The 19,045-nt window shown below is 46.6% G+C and overlaps 1 protein-coding gene across 1 annotated transcript in view; it reads right to left on the bottom strand.

Annotated features, from left to right (window-relative positions):
* Positions 1-219: 219 nt before the first annotated feature.
* Positions 220-19,045, bottom strand: part of LOC147711065 (protein-arginine deiminase type-3-like) — a 361,895-nt gene continuing 343,069 nt past the window's right edge. The window contains exons 15-16 of the mRNA XM_086921888.1: positions 2,470-2,601; positions 220-1,029 (exon numbers count right to left, since the gene is read on the bottom strand). Of these exons, the coding sequence (XP_086778014.1) occupies positions 796-1,029; positions 2,470-2,601 (366 nt within the window). The 3' untranslated portion in view covers positions 220-795. The remainder of the gene's footprint in view (positions 1,030-2,469; positions 2,602-19,045) is intronic.

The raw sequence follows: 19,045 nt of genomic DNA, 5'->3' as shown, positions 1-19,045 counted from the left end.
TTTTAGCATTTGATCAAAGGTTTGTTTTAGAGAAAATGTTATCAAAATTACGCACGCTAAAACATCCACAGTGATAGCAATGCCATGCCACATAATCATGACAAGGAACCGAGCCTAGGTACTCTAGGACAGATCCTAGAATAGCAATCGTAATAACATCAGACTTATATTAGATTCTGGTTAGCTGATTTTTCAATCAAAAGATAAGAAAACAAAACGTTTTAACCAACAGTGTCGTTTAATGTGAAGGGTACATTATCAATCAGAATCGCCCATGAAAATTTTTGATCAAAAGAAAGGTCACATTTTCCATCAATAGATACCATACTCTTGCCATCCCTGAATTCTAACCCCCAGTGATTTAACTACTCTACTGACTGCTCAACTAAAACTGCAATAAACCCAATGTTTGGCACGCATAATCACAGCCACACTCCAAAACTTCAACAAAGTCAATACAATCAAACAATCACATTCAAAACATTGCCAAGCCCTAATGCTTCCCTTACAAAGGATTACTTCCCCACAGGCAATCCCATCTCACAAATCATTGTCCCTGATAAGCTTTATTCCACATTACTTCTCTACCCCCAACATCCATACTTAAATGACTCACTGGTGTACATGTCAGACCACAATGATCCTAATTGTTCAATTAGTGTCCAACTTTATTTCTTGAATAAAAAGCAAAATGATTTCCAACAGGTACATTTATTTCCATCAGCTCCAGAGAGCAAGGTGCCCTTGCATTCTTCACAGTTGCCTTTACATAATATTCATAACACATTTCACAGCTCAAGCCTCCATGTTCCACCATTTAAAGGCGAAGGGCTCCCTGCGGACATTGGAACCGCAGTGTACCTCGCCTAACTGCGCATGGTATGAACTGAAATCATCGATGAAGTTGCAAGTCAGTCCCAAGGGCTCAAGCAGGGAGCACACCTTTTCTTCTAAGCAGCACTTGCCGTTGATGATGGGGCCAAAAGGCTTTGGAATGCCCAAGAGTTTCCCCAAAACTATCATGTTCACCTAGACAAAGAGAGCAAAGGGATATTACAAAATTCAGTCAAGAAGTCATCCAGATCCAATCTTTAGCTCAGTTCATCTTCCTCGCCATTATTTCCTGAGAGTGACATTTTCTTGACCCCTCACCCCACTAGTGCCTCTCTAATGACAATGAGTTTGGTATTGGCAGATGGAGTGAATAATTGATCAATCATGGCAGGCATATAGTTCAGCTCATAAGTTCAATTAATCTTTGGGGAACCGCTAATTTTCCTGCAGGTTAAGTTATTCTCCCTGTATAACTGATGCATTACTCTCCTGGAGGTGATAACCAAGTTACTTGTCAATGTGACAAACACTGGAAGAATATGTTTTTCTAGAACCAAGGGCTGGAAAGGTTAATCACTTTTATTCGCACAACACTGTACACATGTTTGTTGGAGTTAACCGTGTACTGGGAACCTGTAATACAAAGCGGACCAGCATTCAGGAGGATCTGGAGATTTCTGAAGAGATCAGAGGCAAGGACATTTGACAATAAACCACCAGCTCCCTACTCGGCGGCACAGTCGCCGATCGACTGCCATTCTTTAAACCTTGTCCTGATCGATCGGCTAGACAGTAGTTCTGGGGTAATTGTTCTAGTGGAAGGTGTATTGCCAGCAGAAGATTTCTCGAATCCCTTGTGGAAACTTAACAGTCCAACCATTCTGTTTACCTTGCTTCTTTGGGTAGCATTCTAGTACTTACAATCCGGATACCAGTGGGGCTATAAGAAAAAAATGCCACCTTGTGAAACTTGTCGTTCATCTAGACGGTTCATCTTTTCACCGCCATCATTGCGGTGTTTGCACAGCTTGTTTGCATTTTACTGCCCAAGACGATTTCTTAGAATCAGGCTCCTAGTTTGTCTCGAAGCTTCGATCACCTTTTTGATGATTTGCGTCTAAATAGAATCCCTTAATCAGTAGGTGTTGATTTACTCAGCTACAGAACTTCCAGTTCCTATTTCAATGCATATATTTCCTTTCTTACCCATAAGCAATCTCATCTATTTTTCAATGTTTTACAATTTTCATTTAGATTCAACATGAATACTGATGTCTTAGCTGCTTAGTGACTCTTTAACAGAGCCTTCAAAAACTAAAGTCACTTTGCAAATGTGTGGTTTCTCTTGGCTGATGAGGGAGTGAGAAAGAGGGAGAGAGAGATCAAGAAAGAGACGGTGATTGTGTGGGAGAGGGAGTTTGAGCCTGTGTTTTCTCACTTCCTCTAGTGGCCCTTACATAAAAGGCACCCAGTACAATTCCCATAACAAACAACCCTTGGAAATGGGAATACAAAGGCACACAGAAGATTTGGTATCACAAGAAATAAGGAGTTATTTGTGACAATACATATAGTATATGCAATCTCAAGCAATGGCTCCAAACTGGTATGTAAGGCCCATTATATTCTGCTCACCAGGTCTGGGAAGAGAGCAGCCACTCTGGACTCTTTTTCATCTCTTTCAAACAACACAGGGATATCAATGATGTCCTTCTCCTCTAAACCCAACTCCTTCTTAAGGATCTTTCGGTTCCAGTCAATGCAGCCCTGGAGAGGAAAAAAATATAGAAACAAAAACTGTGACAGAAGCCATTGCCTGAAATGTACACTGAAGAGTAGCACTCCCATGCTATAGCACATGCTAGTTTACACAGCACCAACTATAATGCAAGGATTCCACAACTTCAAAGAACATTTTAAAGTATCTGAAAAAGTGCCAACATTCTAACATTCCCTGTCCCCTACCTCTTCTTTGAGCAAGGGGTATAAGGCTAGAAGGTAGCAGAAGATAAAAATGGCAGCTATATTTAGACTGACATTTTTATTAAACAGGGGAATGTGAAAAATGTAATCTGAAGAACACTGCTACACTTTACAGGTCAATGAAGTGCCCTTATGGGGAGGAGCCATCCACCTCTCAGACTCATTTTATTTCTTAAATTCAATTCCAAAGACCTCTCCCGACAGGCTCATTCTTAAGCATTTTTAAGAATTGAGTACACGAGATTTATAATCTGGACAGAAGAGCCGACCATGTGTCTTGTAATAGAAAAAATGTGGTAATCAATAAATAAAGGCACAATCCCATTTAGTAAATGCAGGATTTGCTACCAGTGCATCCAAACTGCACTTTTCTCGTTTATGGACATGTTTATAATGTGACAGATGGCTGTGATGAAGAGTATCACGGTTTGTTGCTTGAGTTTGGCTTTAGCTGGGAAACAGGCAGTGGCGGCTAGCATAGATAGAAGGTAGGGGGGCAGGGGCAGGGGCGACAATGCGTGTGAAGGGTTCAGCAAAAAATACAATAAAAAACGTACCTGCTCGCCACTTCCTCGCCGTGTCTCTCCTCCGTAGTCCTCCCACGCTGACCTGCACAACAGGAAGCACACCCAGGCTCTGAGTCGGCCAATCATATTGCTGCCTTAGCAGCGTTGTGATTGGTCTGAGCTCCGCGTTTCGGACACAGACTGGGAGCCTGGGCATGTTCTCCAAGCAGGCTGTAGTGCAGCCTGCATGGAAAACATGCGAAGTGCGCAAGACTGTTTTGGGCGGCCCAAGAGGGCCGGCCATGCAGTCATTGCGCACTTAGAAGGGTGCAACCACTCCTCCCCTGCCTCCGCTCCCTCACGCAAAGCTACATAAGTAGGAGAAAATAAAATGATAATAACACGAGTTATTATCACTTTATTTTTGCTTTATTTCACTGCTAAAAAGCAGTCAGGCGCCACTCCTCTGCCTTAGAAGAGGAGCCGTCACTGGTTCCTACCAATATACAAATTTGGTGGGCAGCATAAAGTTAGTGTGGCCAAAACAATGTCTACTTTTATTCCATATTCCAAATCCTAAATCAGGCCCTCTGTCTAGAGTGGAACTGAAAGTGGGAAACAGTAGTTTGGAATGCTGCCCTGAGTGATTGCCAGTGGTTAGATTACTTGCAAGCATTCACCTCCTTGACTTGTGAGTGTCTGATTGGCAGTATTATGCCTGGAAACTTGAGACTGGTGCAGCTTTTCAAACCTACTACTGCCAATGTCTAAATGCTAAAAGAAGTAAATTTGTTTCTATTCAAGGAGTACTTCTATTGGCACAAACATTCTACATCTTGGCTAACCAGTATCGTTATCTATCTGATTACAGAGAAAGAGAGTTTCCTTGTCCAAAAAATGAATATGTTAAAACCTCCTCCTGAAATCAGGACAATGAGAAAAAACAAAACAGACATGGCAGACCCGGGTCAAAGGCACAGTCAATGAGTGATTGGAGGGTGGCTGGTTTCCGAATGCAATAGTGGACTGTTACTACATCTTAATGTAGTGTCTTCCGCTCTGTTATAAACTAGAGCAGGGTTGGGGCGGTCCAAATTAATCACTTTGATTATTTTTCCAAACATTTGAAAACTGCTGAACATTGCTAAGATATAATTGTGATTACCTTTATTGGGTTGCATGATAAGGTATGTATGGTTTTGTAAAATCCTTTAAAAAAATAAAGAATTACCCAGCAAATGGTTGTCTGAAAGACTTGGTTCTTAAGAGGAAACAAATATTTTGACCAAATGCCAATATCTGAAAGTGTTTAGGGTCCTTTTTTCAGTACATGATGCCTGTCTTGACTTTGCGTTTTGATAGGGAAACAGCCTTAACAACACATGCGTTACATCGCATGCCTTTACAAGGCGGTCGTTACAACGTCCGCGTTGTTACAACGCAAACCATTACATCGCAAGTTGTTTCAATGACTTGGTGTAAGGGGCACATTGGTGTTGGATTTAGAATCCAACACCTTCCCTGCTGTTGCACAAACTGGAGTAGGAATAGTAAATTATACTATTCCTAAGTCCAGTGCGTCCCTACAGTAAGTCGTTGAAATGACTTGCGATGTAATAGTTCAGGTTGTAAAAACGCAGTCATTGTAATGACCGCGCTATAAAGGCATGCGATGTAACGCATGCAAAGAAAAAGTATATATTTTTTTTGATATTATGACATTACGCTATGATGGTCATGATGTTAGTAGGTAACTAGTTGTGACTGTAGCTAGCACTTTCCCCCACTACCTCCGCTGAGACCAGAGGACTAGCTAGGGGTGAGACATGTCTGACTCTGCTGCATGGGAAGAAGCTGGTGAGTGCTGTGGGGCCCTTGGAGGCACATATGAGAGACTAGCAGGGGGAGATTCTGGACAAGCTGTGAGGGGCCCAATGTGTTTAAGTTCTGGCTCACCCCCCACTGGGCAAAAAAAGACACAATGGGGAAAGATACCAAGATGGACCAGTTCACAGCCCTGGGACAGGTGCAGTAGGGGACCTCCCTACTGCTGGATCGAGTGGTGTGCCTGCAGGGGCTGCAGGGCCTCACCAGTGCTCAGATATTGGCTGCTATTGAGTGTAACTGTTCAAGCTAAGATACAGGCTGCCTCGCAGGATGTCATCCTGCTGTGGATGGACCTCCGAAAGGTGGCGGAGAGGTTGCTGGCCACAGAGCTTCAGGAAGAAGTCACTGTCTTGTGGGCAGAACTGACTGGCCTCTGTGGCCCGGATGACCACAATGGAAGACAGGGTCGAAGAAGCAGATAGATGATCCCAGCGATACAATCTCCGGTTTCGTTGAGTGCTGAGTTGCATCTGCGATCCCGTCAGCTAAGCTGTCATCCCTTTTTGTGATAGAAAGGGCACACAGGCCCCCTGTGTTGATGCCCCCTGCATGATCACACATATACTCAACTACAGGGACAGAGATGCCACCCTGAAAGTAGTCCAACAAGCTAGGGACCCTACAATAAAAAATCTGATGATCCGCATTTTCCCAGGCGACACAAGATAGGTACAGCTAATGCAATGGGAAAGTAGAAAGAAATAGGACTACATTAATGCTACTCTTCCTGGCAAAGATGAAAATACTCCATGATGATCACATGAATTTCTTCACTACACCTGAGGCGGTATGGCACTGGCTGGAGATACGAAGAGAAGGTTGGATGACAGTGCCGGTCCCCTGTAGCTCCAGAAAGTATACTCAGGGCACACGCCTCTTGAGGCAGACGGGAGACACAGGTAACAGGGTGGTGGGTGCCTCTCGGTCCACCACCCAGCCGGTAGTCCAATGGGATGGCACATTGGATCTGGAGCGGCAGTGGCCAGAGGGAGAGGAGGCGAGAGAACCGGTAGAAGTGGTGACCGCCACCAATTCTTACGAGAGTACAGTGGATGTGGTGGGGGAAACCCTGGAACCAATAGGAACCTGACACTGTGCTGGCTCCGAATGACACTGGTACCCCTCTGCACTGGTTGAACACTGTGTTAAAATTTTCTGAATGGGCGGCTTCATGAAATAGCTTCATGAAACATGAGATTTGGAGGTCTGCTGGAAGCTCCACTTGCTCAGATTGGTGAATTGGCTCGCATGTTATGTGAGAAATATGATGGTGTGTGTGCAGGTGAGTAGCATACACTGAGTAAACAGGATGGGCCGCTTCCGCCGTAGATTTGGTTGTTTGGTATTGAGTGTGAGTGATAGGGGTGACTGAGTGTGGTGGCACTATGTGTATGTGGTTTAGTGTGCTGGTCATGTGGGTGTGTATCGAGTGTGCTGGCAGGGGTAGGCTTGGGGTTTGTTGCACTCTGGGTGGCTGCTCTTGTGGCTGGAACTGGGCAAAGCTCCCCCCAGATACTTACCAAGACTGTGATCTAAGTGTGAGCTGAGACACCTACCAAGCCTAAGTTGTGACATGTAGGAGTGAGGATTTATTAAAGGGGTGGGAATAGCAGGACTGAGATGTTTGGGGAGGCAGAAGTTGAGTTTCTGTGTTTACCTGGATGGTGGGATGGGGCGTATGTTACAGTTGTGTCAGCAGCAGTGGTGTGGTCATTGTTTTTGTGGTGATTTGGGGAATTGGCGGGGTTAGAGGTTAAGGGGCCAAGGGGGTGTTGGTAGGTAGATTGAGGTTTTCTGGTTGCGCATTTTAGGTTGGCGATATGGAATGTCAGTGGGCTCAACCCATACGTTAACCAATATAGGATAGAGACGTACCTCCGCCGGCAGGGCATACATATTGCTATGCTGCAGGAGAAACATTTGATGGAGGGCGAGATTCAGAAAGTGTAAAGGTAGGTCAGAGGGAGACTGTACTCCACCACATACTTGAACTATGGACAGGGAGTTATGATCTTGGTTGCCCCGCAGGTCTTCTTCCAGGTTTGTGGATTTAAAGCCAACATTGAGGGTAGGTGCCTCTTGTTGTGCGGCCTGTTTGACGGTGTGGAGGTGTGTCTGTTGAATGTACATGCATGAATGCCGATGATGGGGGATTCTACCTCGAGACAGAGCGAGAGCTACTCCCTTATGCATAGACTCCCTCCTATGGGCTGGTTATTTCAAATGTGTTCTGGGTGGGCGGCAGGATGGACACCCCTCTGCAGCAGCTCCCGATACCGTGCGTGTCAGCTGTGCTGAGGGCTGTAGTGGAGTGCAAAAATCATACAGAAATTTGTTGTGCAACACACCCGGGGGTCAGGGAGTTCACATGCTTTGCACCGCTGCATGAAGCGTATAGCCGTCTGGTTTCTGGTGTTGGAGGAGCTAGCTGCTGAGGTTCTAGATGTGCATATTATGGGCTGATTCCTCTCAGACAAAGTGCCGCTACTTTTAGAGTGGGGTCTGAGTGGAGCTAGCCCGAGGGTGCCCTTGTGGAAAACGAACAACCTGGATCTTCTGTGTAGAGTAAGCGCCCCCTTAAACTGTGTTATCTAGAGCTTATTGTGTCAGCTCTCTAGCGCTGGGACACTTTTTTCTGGATTAGCCATGTGCTATACAAATTGTATTATTATTGTGGCGCTTGTGCCCGTTCTGCGAGGAACTCTGGGAAGTGACAGTTAGTTACTATCAGACCAATTAGTTAACAATGGTGAAGAGAGCTGTAGAATGGGATGCCCTGAAAGTGGTGACACGTGGAGAGTGCATGCCTAGGATCAGCTGTAAACAGCGTCAATACAAGGCGGAGTTGGCCGGGGAGGAGAGAGCAATAGCAGACCTCCAACAGGATGCATATGTTGTGGGAGATAGGTTGGAAGGGTTTTTGATGTCCCGAGGAAGTTAGAGGAGATCTGTGACAGGTTGGCCCACCTGGTCTAGCATGAACACCTTCAGTGGCTGAACAGGGAGGGGGATAAGTAAGGGCAACTACTTGCATGGCTGCTTAAGAGAGAACGCCCACCTCGTTGATCCTATTACTAAGAAGTCGGGATGGAACTGTGGCCGGGACACAGGCATGCATTAATTCTCTCTTGTGGGATCACCTGGCAGCAGTGTACAGTGAGGTGGTTGAGGTCCGGCTGGTGGGTGCCAGAGGGTTCCTGGATAGGTTAGTCCTTCCCCCATCTTACAGATGCTGGGAAGGGGGCTGGAGGAAGAGCTCAGGGTGGAGGAAATGGGCCCGAATGGGCTCCTGGCACAATATTACCAGGTGTTCTCCGACCCTAAGGTTCCCCGCTTATTCGAGACTCTACAGGAGTTGAGACGGCAGGGGGGTACTGCCAGAGTCCATGAGGGAGGCCCAGATTGTCATGCTTCCTAAGCGAAGCAGGGACTCAGCAGACCCTGGTTCCTACAGGCCTCTGTCTATTTTAGGGGTTGACATTAAGGTCCAGACGAAGGATTTTGTGACTAGATTGTGGGGGTGGTGCCTCACTTGGTACATGAGTGCGGTTTTATACCTAGTAGGGGGACACTGATGAACCTGCGCAGACTATCCCATGTTCTACACTCTGTGATGAATACAGACCTGGAGGCTGCATTGGTAGCATTAGATATCGAAAAAGCGCTCAACATGCTCAACTGGGAATATCTCTGGGAGGTGCTGAGAAGGATAGGGCTGGGGCTGGGGCTGTTTTTTTCTGCCCTGGGTGCAGCTACTCTACATCCAGGTTGCTGCGTGTGTTCGAAATGAGTACATAGTATCTGACTGCTAGCCCATTGAGAGAGGTATGAGACAGGGCTGGCCTTTGTTGTAACTTATCTTCACCTTGGCGATGGAGCTCTTGGCAATTTGGCTACACCAAGACATGGCTGAATGAGGTATCGCGGAGGTGGGTAATACCCATCTTGTCTCGCTATATACAGATGTATGTCTCTGTCAGTCTGTCTATGTCACCCGCCCAGAAAGGTTGATAGGAGCGCTGCTGGAGATAATGGCTAAATTTGGTGTGGTGTCATGCTTACAGGTCAACAGACAGAAAACAGTGCTTTTCCCACTACCGGGGTTGGTGAGTATGAACCTGGCCAGTCTCCTGTGACTGAGCTCCAGTGAGAGCGGGATCACGTCAGCCAACTGGAAATACAGTTGAGTCATACCTCAGAAGCCTGCTAAGCCATGTTAATATGGGTAGGGTGCTTGAGAACCTAGAAGCATTTATTCGCTTCTGGAACCAACTGATACTGTCTGTGATAGGCAGGGTGGTCTTGGGTAAAATGGGGTGGCTGCCTCGATAACCGTATGTCCTCCAGAATTCCTAAGTAGTATCCCGAGATCCACCTTTGCCAAATTGAATAGTCTCCTGATGTCCCTCGTGTGGACTGCTTAGAAGAGCAAAGTAAAACTCGAGATACTGAAGCTGGACATGGAGCTCAGAGGACTGGGTCTACAGGACCTGCAAATATATTATTTTGCGTCTTGTTACAATATGCGGTGCGCAGACAGCCAAAACGGGGAAAATACCTTGCTGACGGGATAGGGAGACAGTATGAACCTCCCAAGGTACCTAAGTCAGGGGGCAAGAGTCCTGTGCGATTGCCTGTTTTTCCCGGCAAGGGAGCAGGCAGTCACAAGCTGTGTTGCGTAGGGCAACTTACACCAGGTTACTACCCCTTAGCTAGCTACCGCCATTCTGGCATACATAAACAGTGATGGATATATCACGTTGGCCTGAAGGGGCTGCAACATGGCTGGAGACCTATGCCTGTATGGGACTGTCCTCGTGATGGGGAAGCACAGGATTTCTTTCAGCGACAGCATGGACTGTTTAGGCTATATTCTATGGTGTCCCGTATGGCTCGTGAAGTCAAGACAGATTTTTTTGCGGAGCTGGCAGAATAAGAGACACCATGGCTGCTGCTGGAACCTGACTCCAACAGGGGCCCAATATCCTGCATTTATTAAGACATGATTGGAGATTGCAAGACAGATATGAAGGTGGTCCGCGATAGATGGATTGGCGACTTGCCTGAGCCACTTACGGAGAATGTTAGAGGGCCTGTGCTCAGATCAGGAAAATAGCGAGCAACTCATGGTTCAAAATGACCTAGTCTTATTACTTAACACTGCAAAGGTTACACAGGCATAATTTATTGATGTCTGCTGCATGTCGCAGATGTGGGTCAGATCTGGCAATGTTCTTACATATGACTCGAAAGTACAGAAAGCTACAGAGATACTGGGAGGGGGTGCTGCGGGCTCTGCGAGAAGCCATTCGCATACAGTTGGACGCCTCGGTCAAACACTGACTTGTGGGTGCACTGCTGACCTCAAACGAGGGGCCAAAATGAGACACAGGTTTGCCCTAATAGTATTGGTACTGGCAAGAGGTGCCATCCACTGGACGCAACTGAGGCCACCCGCTCTTCAAAAATAGATGGCAGACACACGCATGCATGTATGCACATGCGTGGGTAAATTGATGACAGTGCAGTCAGTCCTGGAGAGCTGCCGCCTCTCCCCCTTTCCCACTTCCCCTCCTCCCTCTCCTCCTCCCCTCTGGCGCAGGTTGGGGGTAAAAGTGCTACCACAGTTGCACATTACTACTTCTATTGCTGCTTAGAATTGTCGAATTTACATAGTTCGTTTTACATATACTTTGTACAACTTATGTCATGTGTTATGATAGAGTAGGCTCAGTTGCTGCTGAGCTGACTACTAACTGGTCGATATGCAGACACTTGACAGCGATATCCAAAGAGATACAGTGTCCGAGCCCGGAAGCTGATATTTTCTCTAAGGTGTGACGGTTGATTGGTAACAATGTATGTATCATTATCAAATGCACTGTGTTGATATGTTTTGCATTGTACGTATTCTCAATAAAGACTTGTTAAAAAAAAAATTATATGGCGAAAAACCAAGCCCTTTTTAAACTTCGGTCATGCTTCTAAATTTAAACACACTCCACATTATCAACACTTGTTCTGTTAAATTACATTTTTCACATCTGTAAATTCTCATTATATTAACTGTGAATGTACTCTTTTCATAAATTGTGAATGTACACTCACAAGTTGATTTAGTCATGAAAAACTGCACTAACATGGAGTAATTTTACTATAAAAAACCTAGGCCTGGGCGATAAATTACATTCTCGTGGAATTTTGGTAATTTTGCGTTCCACGGAAAACGCGGAATTCTCAAAAATGCCGCGATTTGCAGCCTTGTTACATTTTTTGCTTGTTCGCGCTTTCAAAATGCGCGTTCACAAGATATTTCTCACCGACCACGCAAACAGCATTCGCGAACAGGAAAAAAGCATCACGAACACGCGGAACAAGCAATTCTGCGTGTTCGCAGATTTTTTGCGTGCTCGCAGAGATTTTTGATCATTTTGCAGAGCTATGCGTAGCGCAACTACGCAAATTCGGCCCACCCCTAAAACTACCCACACACAAAATTATTGAAACATAGTGCCATTTTATGTTTGTGATACTGTACTTCCAGGAGTTGGGAACTTGCTGTTCGTGGATACCTTGTAAAGTAAGTGAACACTGTAAAAAGTGCAGATTTAGGGATATTCTCAAGCATATTCAATTCAGTCTTATTGTGTATATAATCAGCGAAATAGGCCTGGCAAGAGAAGGAGTATCTAAATCCTGAGAGAGAATGAGGATTGGGAAAAGCCCAAAAATTTAAGTTTGCAAAGTAGTTATACAAGCATAAAGGCCTAGCTGTTACATTTACACATATGAACAATCTTTTATATGCAAGAACCTTGGAATTCACAAAAGAATTTGAGAACTGCCCATGGGAACTTGAGACTCACAATTTCCTAAGAATACAAATGAAATCCTCTGAATTCCAAAACCGTAAATGCTTAACTTGTTTTGGTTTAAACTATGTTCCTGGGCAACATTAATAGCGAGTCATATGGGGGGGCGTGGCTTGGTAGGCAATTGTGGCGGATATACTTGGCTGAGTTCCTGCCGTCCGGGAGGCCCCGGAATTGATCATCCTGCTACTCATTTTGGGATACCGGCAGCACTGATGGAGCAGTCATCGGGGAGGGGACTCTTCTTCACTGCTGCACTGAGCTACATAGTCCCCAAAGTTAGGGCCAGACCCCCCAAATGGCATCTGGACAGTGGTGATAGGGCAGGTGCTGCCTCGGCCAAGCACTTCTGGAAACCGCGACCGAGGGGGAGAATGGCCAAGAACATGCAGGTGGAGAAGACACCGGGCAAAGCAGAGCTGAGGAGGCTCAGAGGCGTGTCGACGGGCGCAGCGGGTGCCCAGAGGTGAAACGGAAATGGGGGCACCCTCCCATTAGGAACGGACACTCTGACCTGGCCTGGGATCGCAAGGCAGGGATCCCGACCGGCAGTCTACTAACCCTCCCCTGCTTGCCGAAAGTAGCAGAGGTTGACTGAAGGCCCCAATCTCTGAAGGGCAGAAGGCACCGCTGGAGATGGGAGACCGTTATAGTGCTGCATGCATCACCTGCCCTCCCCTCACATCCCGCAGAGCACTGTATGGTGACCAAGGGGGACTCTTAGTGATCTCCTGGCTGTCCCGTCTGTGACATTGGATACACACTGCAGGAGGTGCGGCAGAACGAGGAGAGAGCTGGGAGGATTACTGAGTCATCTGTGGTAGAGCACCATGGACATAATTACTGAGCCCCATAGTGAGAGGCACAAATATTCAGCAAACCCTACGGAAGGTCCAAAGTTACATACCTGCACACCATACTACCGCTTGGTGCAATATGGGGAAGACAAAGGCGGCAAAGATCAAATGGTCAGATATGCTAGTGGAAGGGGAGGGAGCAGAGTGCTTGTCTCTGGACTCTGAGCAACACTCCCTTGTGGCGCAAACTGTGGCCATTCTTGTGGCAATCAAGGACTCTAAGCTGACTCCGGAGACGCAAATTGCATTAGTAGTGAATAAAGTCAGCATACTCCTGGCAGACCATAAGACATTATCGAAGAGAGTCCAAGACATAGAATTGAAACTAGACACAACACACCCTGCAGTTCAGGACCTCACGAAGCACTGTGCAACACTGGAAAAAGACATGGCTGCCCTCACCGATCGCTTTGAAGACGCAGCAGGGAGGTCTAGGAAACATAACATAAGACTTGTGGGGGTACTTGGGAAGGTGGAGTGCCAGAACATTGAACTTTTTGTGGAAGAATTATTGTAGAAGACTCTGATGCAGGGTAATCCCTTGTGCTTTTATTCGGTGGAGAGACCACACAATGGTAGCTGAGCGCAAGTTATCAAGTCAAGAGCCCTAGCCCTGGGGCAGCCTCCTCAACCGATAACTTCATGCCTAATGAACTTCAGGGCTAGGAACGGCCCGTGGTAGCTGGAGGGACGGAGGTCAACATCTACCTAGGTCACACGTCCCTCGTCCAAAGACAGAGGGGGCATTTATGCCTAGTAAGAACATACCACGCCAACTGGGCCTCCTCTTCCTGGCAAAACTACAGGTGGTGTATCAGGAGAAGGCTCATTTCTTGCTCTCTGTGAATTAGGTGTGGCAATGGCTGAAGGGCAAAGTGCTAGTATCCCAATGAGTAGTGTCATTGAGGAACGACTCGGAATGGCAGCAACGGATGCCCAGAAAATGGAGAGGTGCAGGCAACAGATCCTCCCCTACGAAGAAGCAGAAGAAGGCAGAACAAGCATAGGCGTGTCCACCATCAAAAACTGCAGGGACATACTGGACAAATCTAAATCGAGGGCCCTAGCTGTGGGAGGGGGAGAGAGGGACAGATTCTGCGGGATCTGGCACAAAGAGGGAAAGTGAGAACCTGCTGCTGAATATCCCGAATACGTCACACCATATTGTCTGATCAGTGTCCAACAGTGCCAGTGAACTGTAAGTACTGAATGAGCGACACTGGCCCAGGGGGTGAATAAAGCATCTGGCGGCCCCCAATGTGGGCCTGAGGATACGTTGTTAGACTTCGAGGCTGGACTGGGGGGGGCCTGTGGAGCCACCCTCGTATGACCATTGTATAAGATGGTGGGTTATCATGTTTCAGGGTGTGAGGGAACACACATATACGTTAATTGGGGGGAGGGGGTATTGAGTTTTAACCACATCCGCGCTAGTGGAATTCTCCTCCTGTGCTCAGATTTTCTAAAACCCATGCTTCATGACGAGCTGGGCTCGTCATCAGTGTGCGAGGAGGCTACACCATGACGAGCCCAGCTCGTCATCAGCCTGGAAGGGGTTAAATCACAGCATGGTAAGGTAGGGTGAGGGGAGTTGGTTGGAGTTGTTACGGTTAACTAAGGGATCAACGCATAGACATTGCACCAGGATGCACAGCAGTGGTGGTACACCCCTATGTGATTAGGTATGGGGTATAGGGACAGTTGTAAATGATATGGCTCGGTCACATAACAATCCTAGTCTTGTGGAATATAAATGGGCTGGGTAATAAACTGAAGAGAAACTCTGTGACTATAGCCTTCACTAGGTATAAAGCTGACATGATATTCCTTCAGGAGACTCACTTGATGAATACGCAACATAATAGCTTCGGAAGGGGCACATACAAGGTAGCTTTATTTGCGCAGCCTACCTCAAATTCAAGAGGGGTGGTCATTTTAATAAAAAAGTCTCTGACCTTCCAGATCCTTTACACCTGGACGGATAAGGTGGCTGCTATATGGTGATTAAAGGGGAGTGAGAGGGTGAAACTGTGATTTTCCTCAACATGTATCTGCTTATGATTATATCCGGGGACCCAGGGATAGTAGTTGGAGGTTCTCGGAGGCTAGATATTTAGTGAGGGAATATCAGATCATGCACCCCTACAGGTCACCATAACAACTGCTTGAGATAGTGAACCCTATGCATGGCGGATGGCGGATGGCCATCCGGAGGCTAGTGAACTAACACATAGTTAAAGAACTAAACAGGCCACTGACCGGTATTTCAATGAAAAGTACTGGCAAGGTTGATAGTGCCAGTGTGATTTGGGAGGCATACAAGGCCACACTCAGGGGGGTGTTGATAGATGAGGAGGTAAGGGAAAAGAGGGATAGAAGGCAGCGCCTTGAGAAGTCGAAACTCAAATTAGAAGATTTAGAGAGAAAAGGTCTCACACCCAGAGACATTCCCTTCTGTGACACTAGAGTGCCAATGCACGGAATATAAGGAGGTAGCGCAAAACGAAAACTTCCTTCCTAGCAAACAGAAGTACACCTATGAAGCTAGAGCTAAAGCAGGTAAATTACTGCCTTGGATAGGTAGCAGAGAAGAACTGCACTTGGAATCATGGCATGTGGTGAGGGGCAGTTAGCAGATTGTGGAGACATTTAGAACGTATATGGAGGCATTCTATGACCCTAGGTTGTGAGGTACAGAGTCAGAGATTAGAAGTTTTGTCTAAGACCCCTCAATTAAAACCCTGATCTTGGAGCAGAGGGGAAGTCTAGAGTCGAATCTCAATGAGGCAGAAATAACAGTGGCCTTGGTGCAGATGCAGGTGGGGAAGGCTCCAGGACCTAGAAGGCTGCCAGTGGAATTTTTCAGCAAAACGACAGGCAAAGTGACCAAGCTGATGCTTCAGAAGTATAAATAGGTCATTACTTGATGACTTGCGCTCAGCTACCATCGTTCTAATACTCAAGGCAGGGAAACCTCCACAGAAGTGCGACTCGTATAGACCAATTTCCTTACTAAATATTGAAGCAAAAATCCTGGCAAAGGTTCTGGCAGGCGACTCTGTAGGGTGGTGGCAGATCTTGTGCGTCTGGACTAGACAGGATTTATGCCTTGTCACTCGATCATGCTGAATCTGTAAAGACTCCATAATAATATAGTGCAGCCTAATGCTGGGGAAGAGCCCTAGGCAGTGGTATCCTTAGACACCAATAAGGCTTTCAATTCGTTTTTTGTTCCTGCTTCCGGAGAGGATGGGCTTTAGAACCCGCTACATTACTTGGATCAGACTACTTTATCAGAAGCCCCATGTTAGATTAAAAGTGAATGGCTGTCGTTCGTGGGAATCTTCAATTGGGATGGTCACATGCCAGGGTTGTCCCCTCTCACCAATGCTCTTTGCTCCTGTGATAGATACCCTGGAAACTCTCATGAGGGTGGACACCCAGATTTGGAGCTGGGCGGGTGGTTCTGGATGGGAAGAATGAATACCATTATATGCGGATGATATTCCGCTCTATCTGACCCACACAGACCAGTCACTGGTTTGCATCCGTGAGATTTTCCAGATATTTGGGGAATTTCCGTGGTTTGTGATTAATTGGTAGATGTCACTACTGTTCCCTACAGCGGGCTGGAAACAGATGGGCCCGATGCCACTCCAGTTACAGGTAGAGCCACATAGTTTGAAATATCTGGACATATGGATAACCAGGGTTGCCAAGTCTTACCCTCGAGCTAACCCTGACTCACTGTTGCAGAGGCTAGAGAAGGATATTAAACACTGGAGTACGCAGCCTCTGTTGCTACTGGGTAAAGAGGCAATGTTCAAGATTACAGCCAAGCCTCGATTGTTATACACACTGTAGAATTGACCATATAGGCTGACAAAAATGTTCTTCTAGCAAGTAGACGCCCACATGAGGGTGCTGCTCTGAGGTAAGGGGGGCGACAGTTGCACCTGTCTAAATATGATGGGGGCATCGCACTGCCTAACTTCAGGAAGTATTATGAGGCAGCGTAGATGGGAGTAGTGAACAATTGGGTCTACGCAGGGTCGGATGACCAGGTGGCTCCAGTTGATAGATAGGGAATGGTGTGAAAGTACACTACAAATGGGAGACTAGCTATATGCATGTGCTATATGGGGCAGCTTAGATGGGCAGGCATGTCCGCTCACTACAGTTCAGGATGTCTGGAATAGCTTACTGAGGACAATGAAGGCTCACACCTGGAACTCCCCTTTGACTGAAATGGGTGGCTGACTTGAAGGACTTCCTAGGCTGGAACAGGATTGACATCAACACATTGGCTGAGGTGTGGGATGCAAATGGGGTTTTCCCCTTCGGCCACCTACAGGAGGAATATCAGATGCCAACTGCACAGTGGCTGAAATATAGGCAGCTGAGACATGCACTAACCCATTGACTTTTATTGGGGCCTGAATCGGGTTACTGTTATGTATGGGCTTTGCAAGTGTGCTGCTGCAGGATCGGATATTTGAAATGCAATGTATGTTTTATTTCCTTTCCTGCCAGAAGCACGGAGAAGTAGCTGTGGCAGGCAGAGAGAGCGTAATGCAGGTATTGTGCACTGGCCTGCGGGAGCAGGTTACTGCCAGTGCATACACAGAGTTGCATAATACCAGCCCTGTCACCTGTAGCCCACAGAGGAATCAAGTTTTTGCAAGCAGGAATTTGAAGGTGGGAGACTAGCCTGGAAATTGGTGTTCTCCCGCCTGAATCAGGAGGGTTGGCATGCATGGGGATGGGCCACCTTGAAAAGGGCAATGACGATTTATGACCCAGTGCAGGTGATAAGTGTTATTTAGGCCATTGGCGATTTAGTTGATTGTCACGTGACTCCGTTGTAATGTGCCCAAAACAGCTAGGCAGACTACTACACCAGTGTGTGCTGTGTTTTGCACTAGTGTTGTGGGAAAATGATTGCGTATTAGTTCCATCGAGTAGTGGAAAATACAAAGTAAGCTAGCGACTGCACTTTTTAAAGAGCTCAGCTCGGGGCCCAATGAGGGAAGCGATCAGTGTGTGTGGGAGGTTGGTCAGTTTCAGAACTAACCAATGGGAGTTTCAGGCTGTCAGCCCATCTGAACTTGTGATGCCATAATCCCACCTGCGGATGCAACTTGATTTAAAGAACTTGACCCTGGGTAGAAGAGGTTGGCTGAGGAAGTTAAGAAGAACCATGGCGCTTTGCTCTCTTTTCCACCTTCTAGCTGCTAGATGGCCAAGGCTCGGACTCGGCACCTGTCCAAGGGCTGCTGGTGGAAGAGTAAAGCTGCATCAACTTGTAAAGTCCGGGTGCGTGGCAGGTACACATTGATTACAAGGCAATGTTGGCGATTCTGGGCTGCATCTGTTGTGAAGTCCTGCACCCCTATGCAGTGTTCACGTTGGCTGTGAGCATAAGGTCTTGACCCTGAAAACCTCAAGTATTATGGAAGCCATGAACAGAACTAAATGTATAATGTGTGCACTAAGCCTAAATATGGGATCTGCAATGTGCAAGTTGTTAGCTATGCTTTTCATTTCTGCCCAACCCTTAGCAATGGTCTTAAGTACTTCAGCACTGTTATGAAAGTGCTCAGCGACAGCTGACTTCCTGCAATTAAATACATTTTTGATGACTTGTGAAACATGCCCGTGGTATTCATATTTCAATATTCATTTTTGGTATCAATAAGGGTGGTCAGAACTCCGTAGAAATCTCGCTGAGTTTTAATGCAACTCCGTGGAATTTTGTAGAGTAAAAATCAGCAAGTTTTGCCTACCCCTAGTGTGAAGCCTATCATACATAAGGCTAAACTAAGACCTGTTCTATACTGTTAGAGACTGAAGTACACCCCAGCTCTTGAAGATTACTGCAGAGCGTTTAAGGAAATAGTAGACCTGGACAGGGATAAGAAAATAAAGTGGCACCAAAACTTCAAGGAAACCCTGTCACAGGTAGAGCTTGGTGACTACTGGGAAAGCAGGGCACCGTAGAAACCCCTTTCTAGGGCTTGTGTCGAGGATGTATTCTAGACAAACAAGTGGAGTTTGAAAGTTGAAGGATCTCTCAAGTCAGACTTTATAGATCCTAAAAATCATA

This window comes from Lissotriton vulgaris, chromosome 5, assembly GCF_964263255.1.
Source record: "Lissotriton vulgaris chromosome 5, aLisVul1.2, whole genome shotgun sequence".
Lineage (NCBI taxonomy): Eukaryota > Metazoa > Chordata > Amphibia > Caudata > Salamandridae > Lissotriton > Lissotriton vulgaris.
Note: the sequence above shows the minus strand (reverse complement) of the source record. Positions and strands in the feature narration are given on the sequence as shown.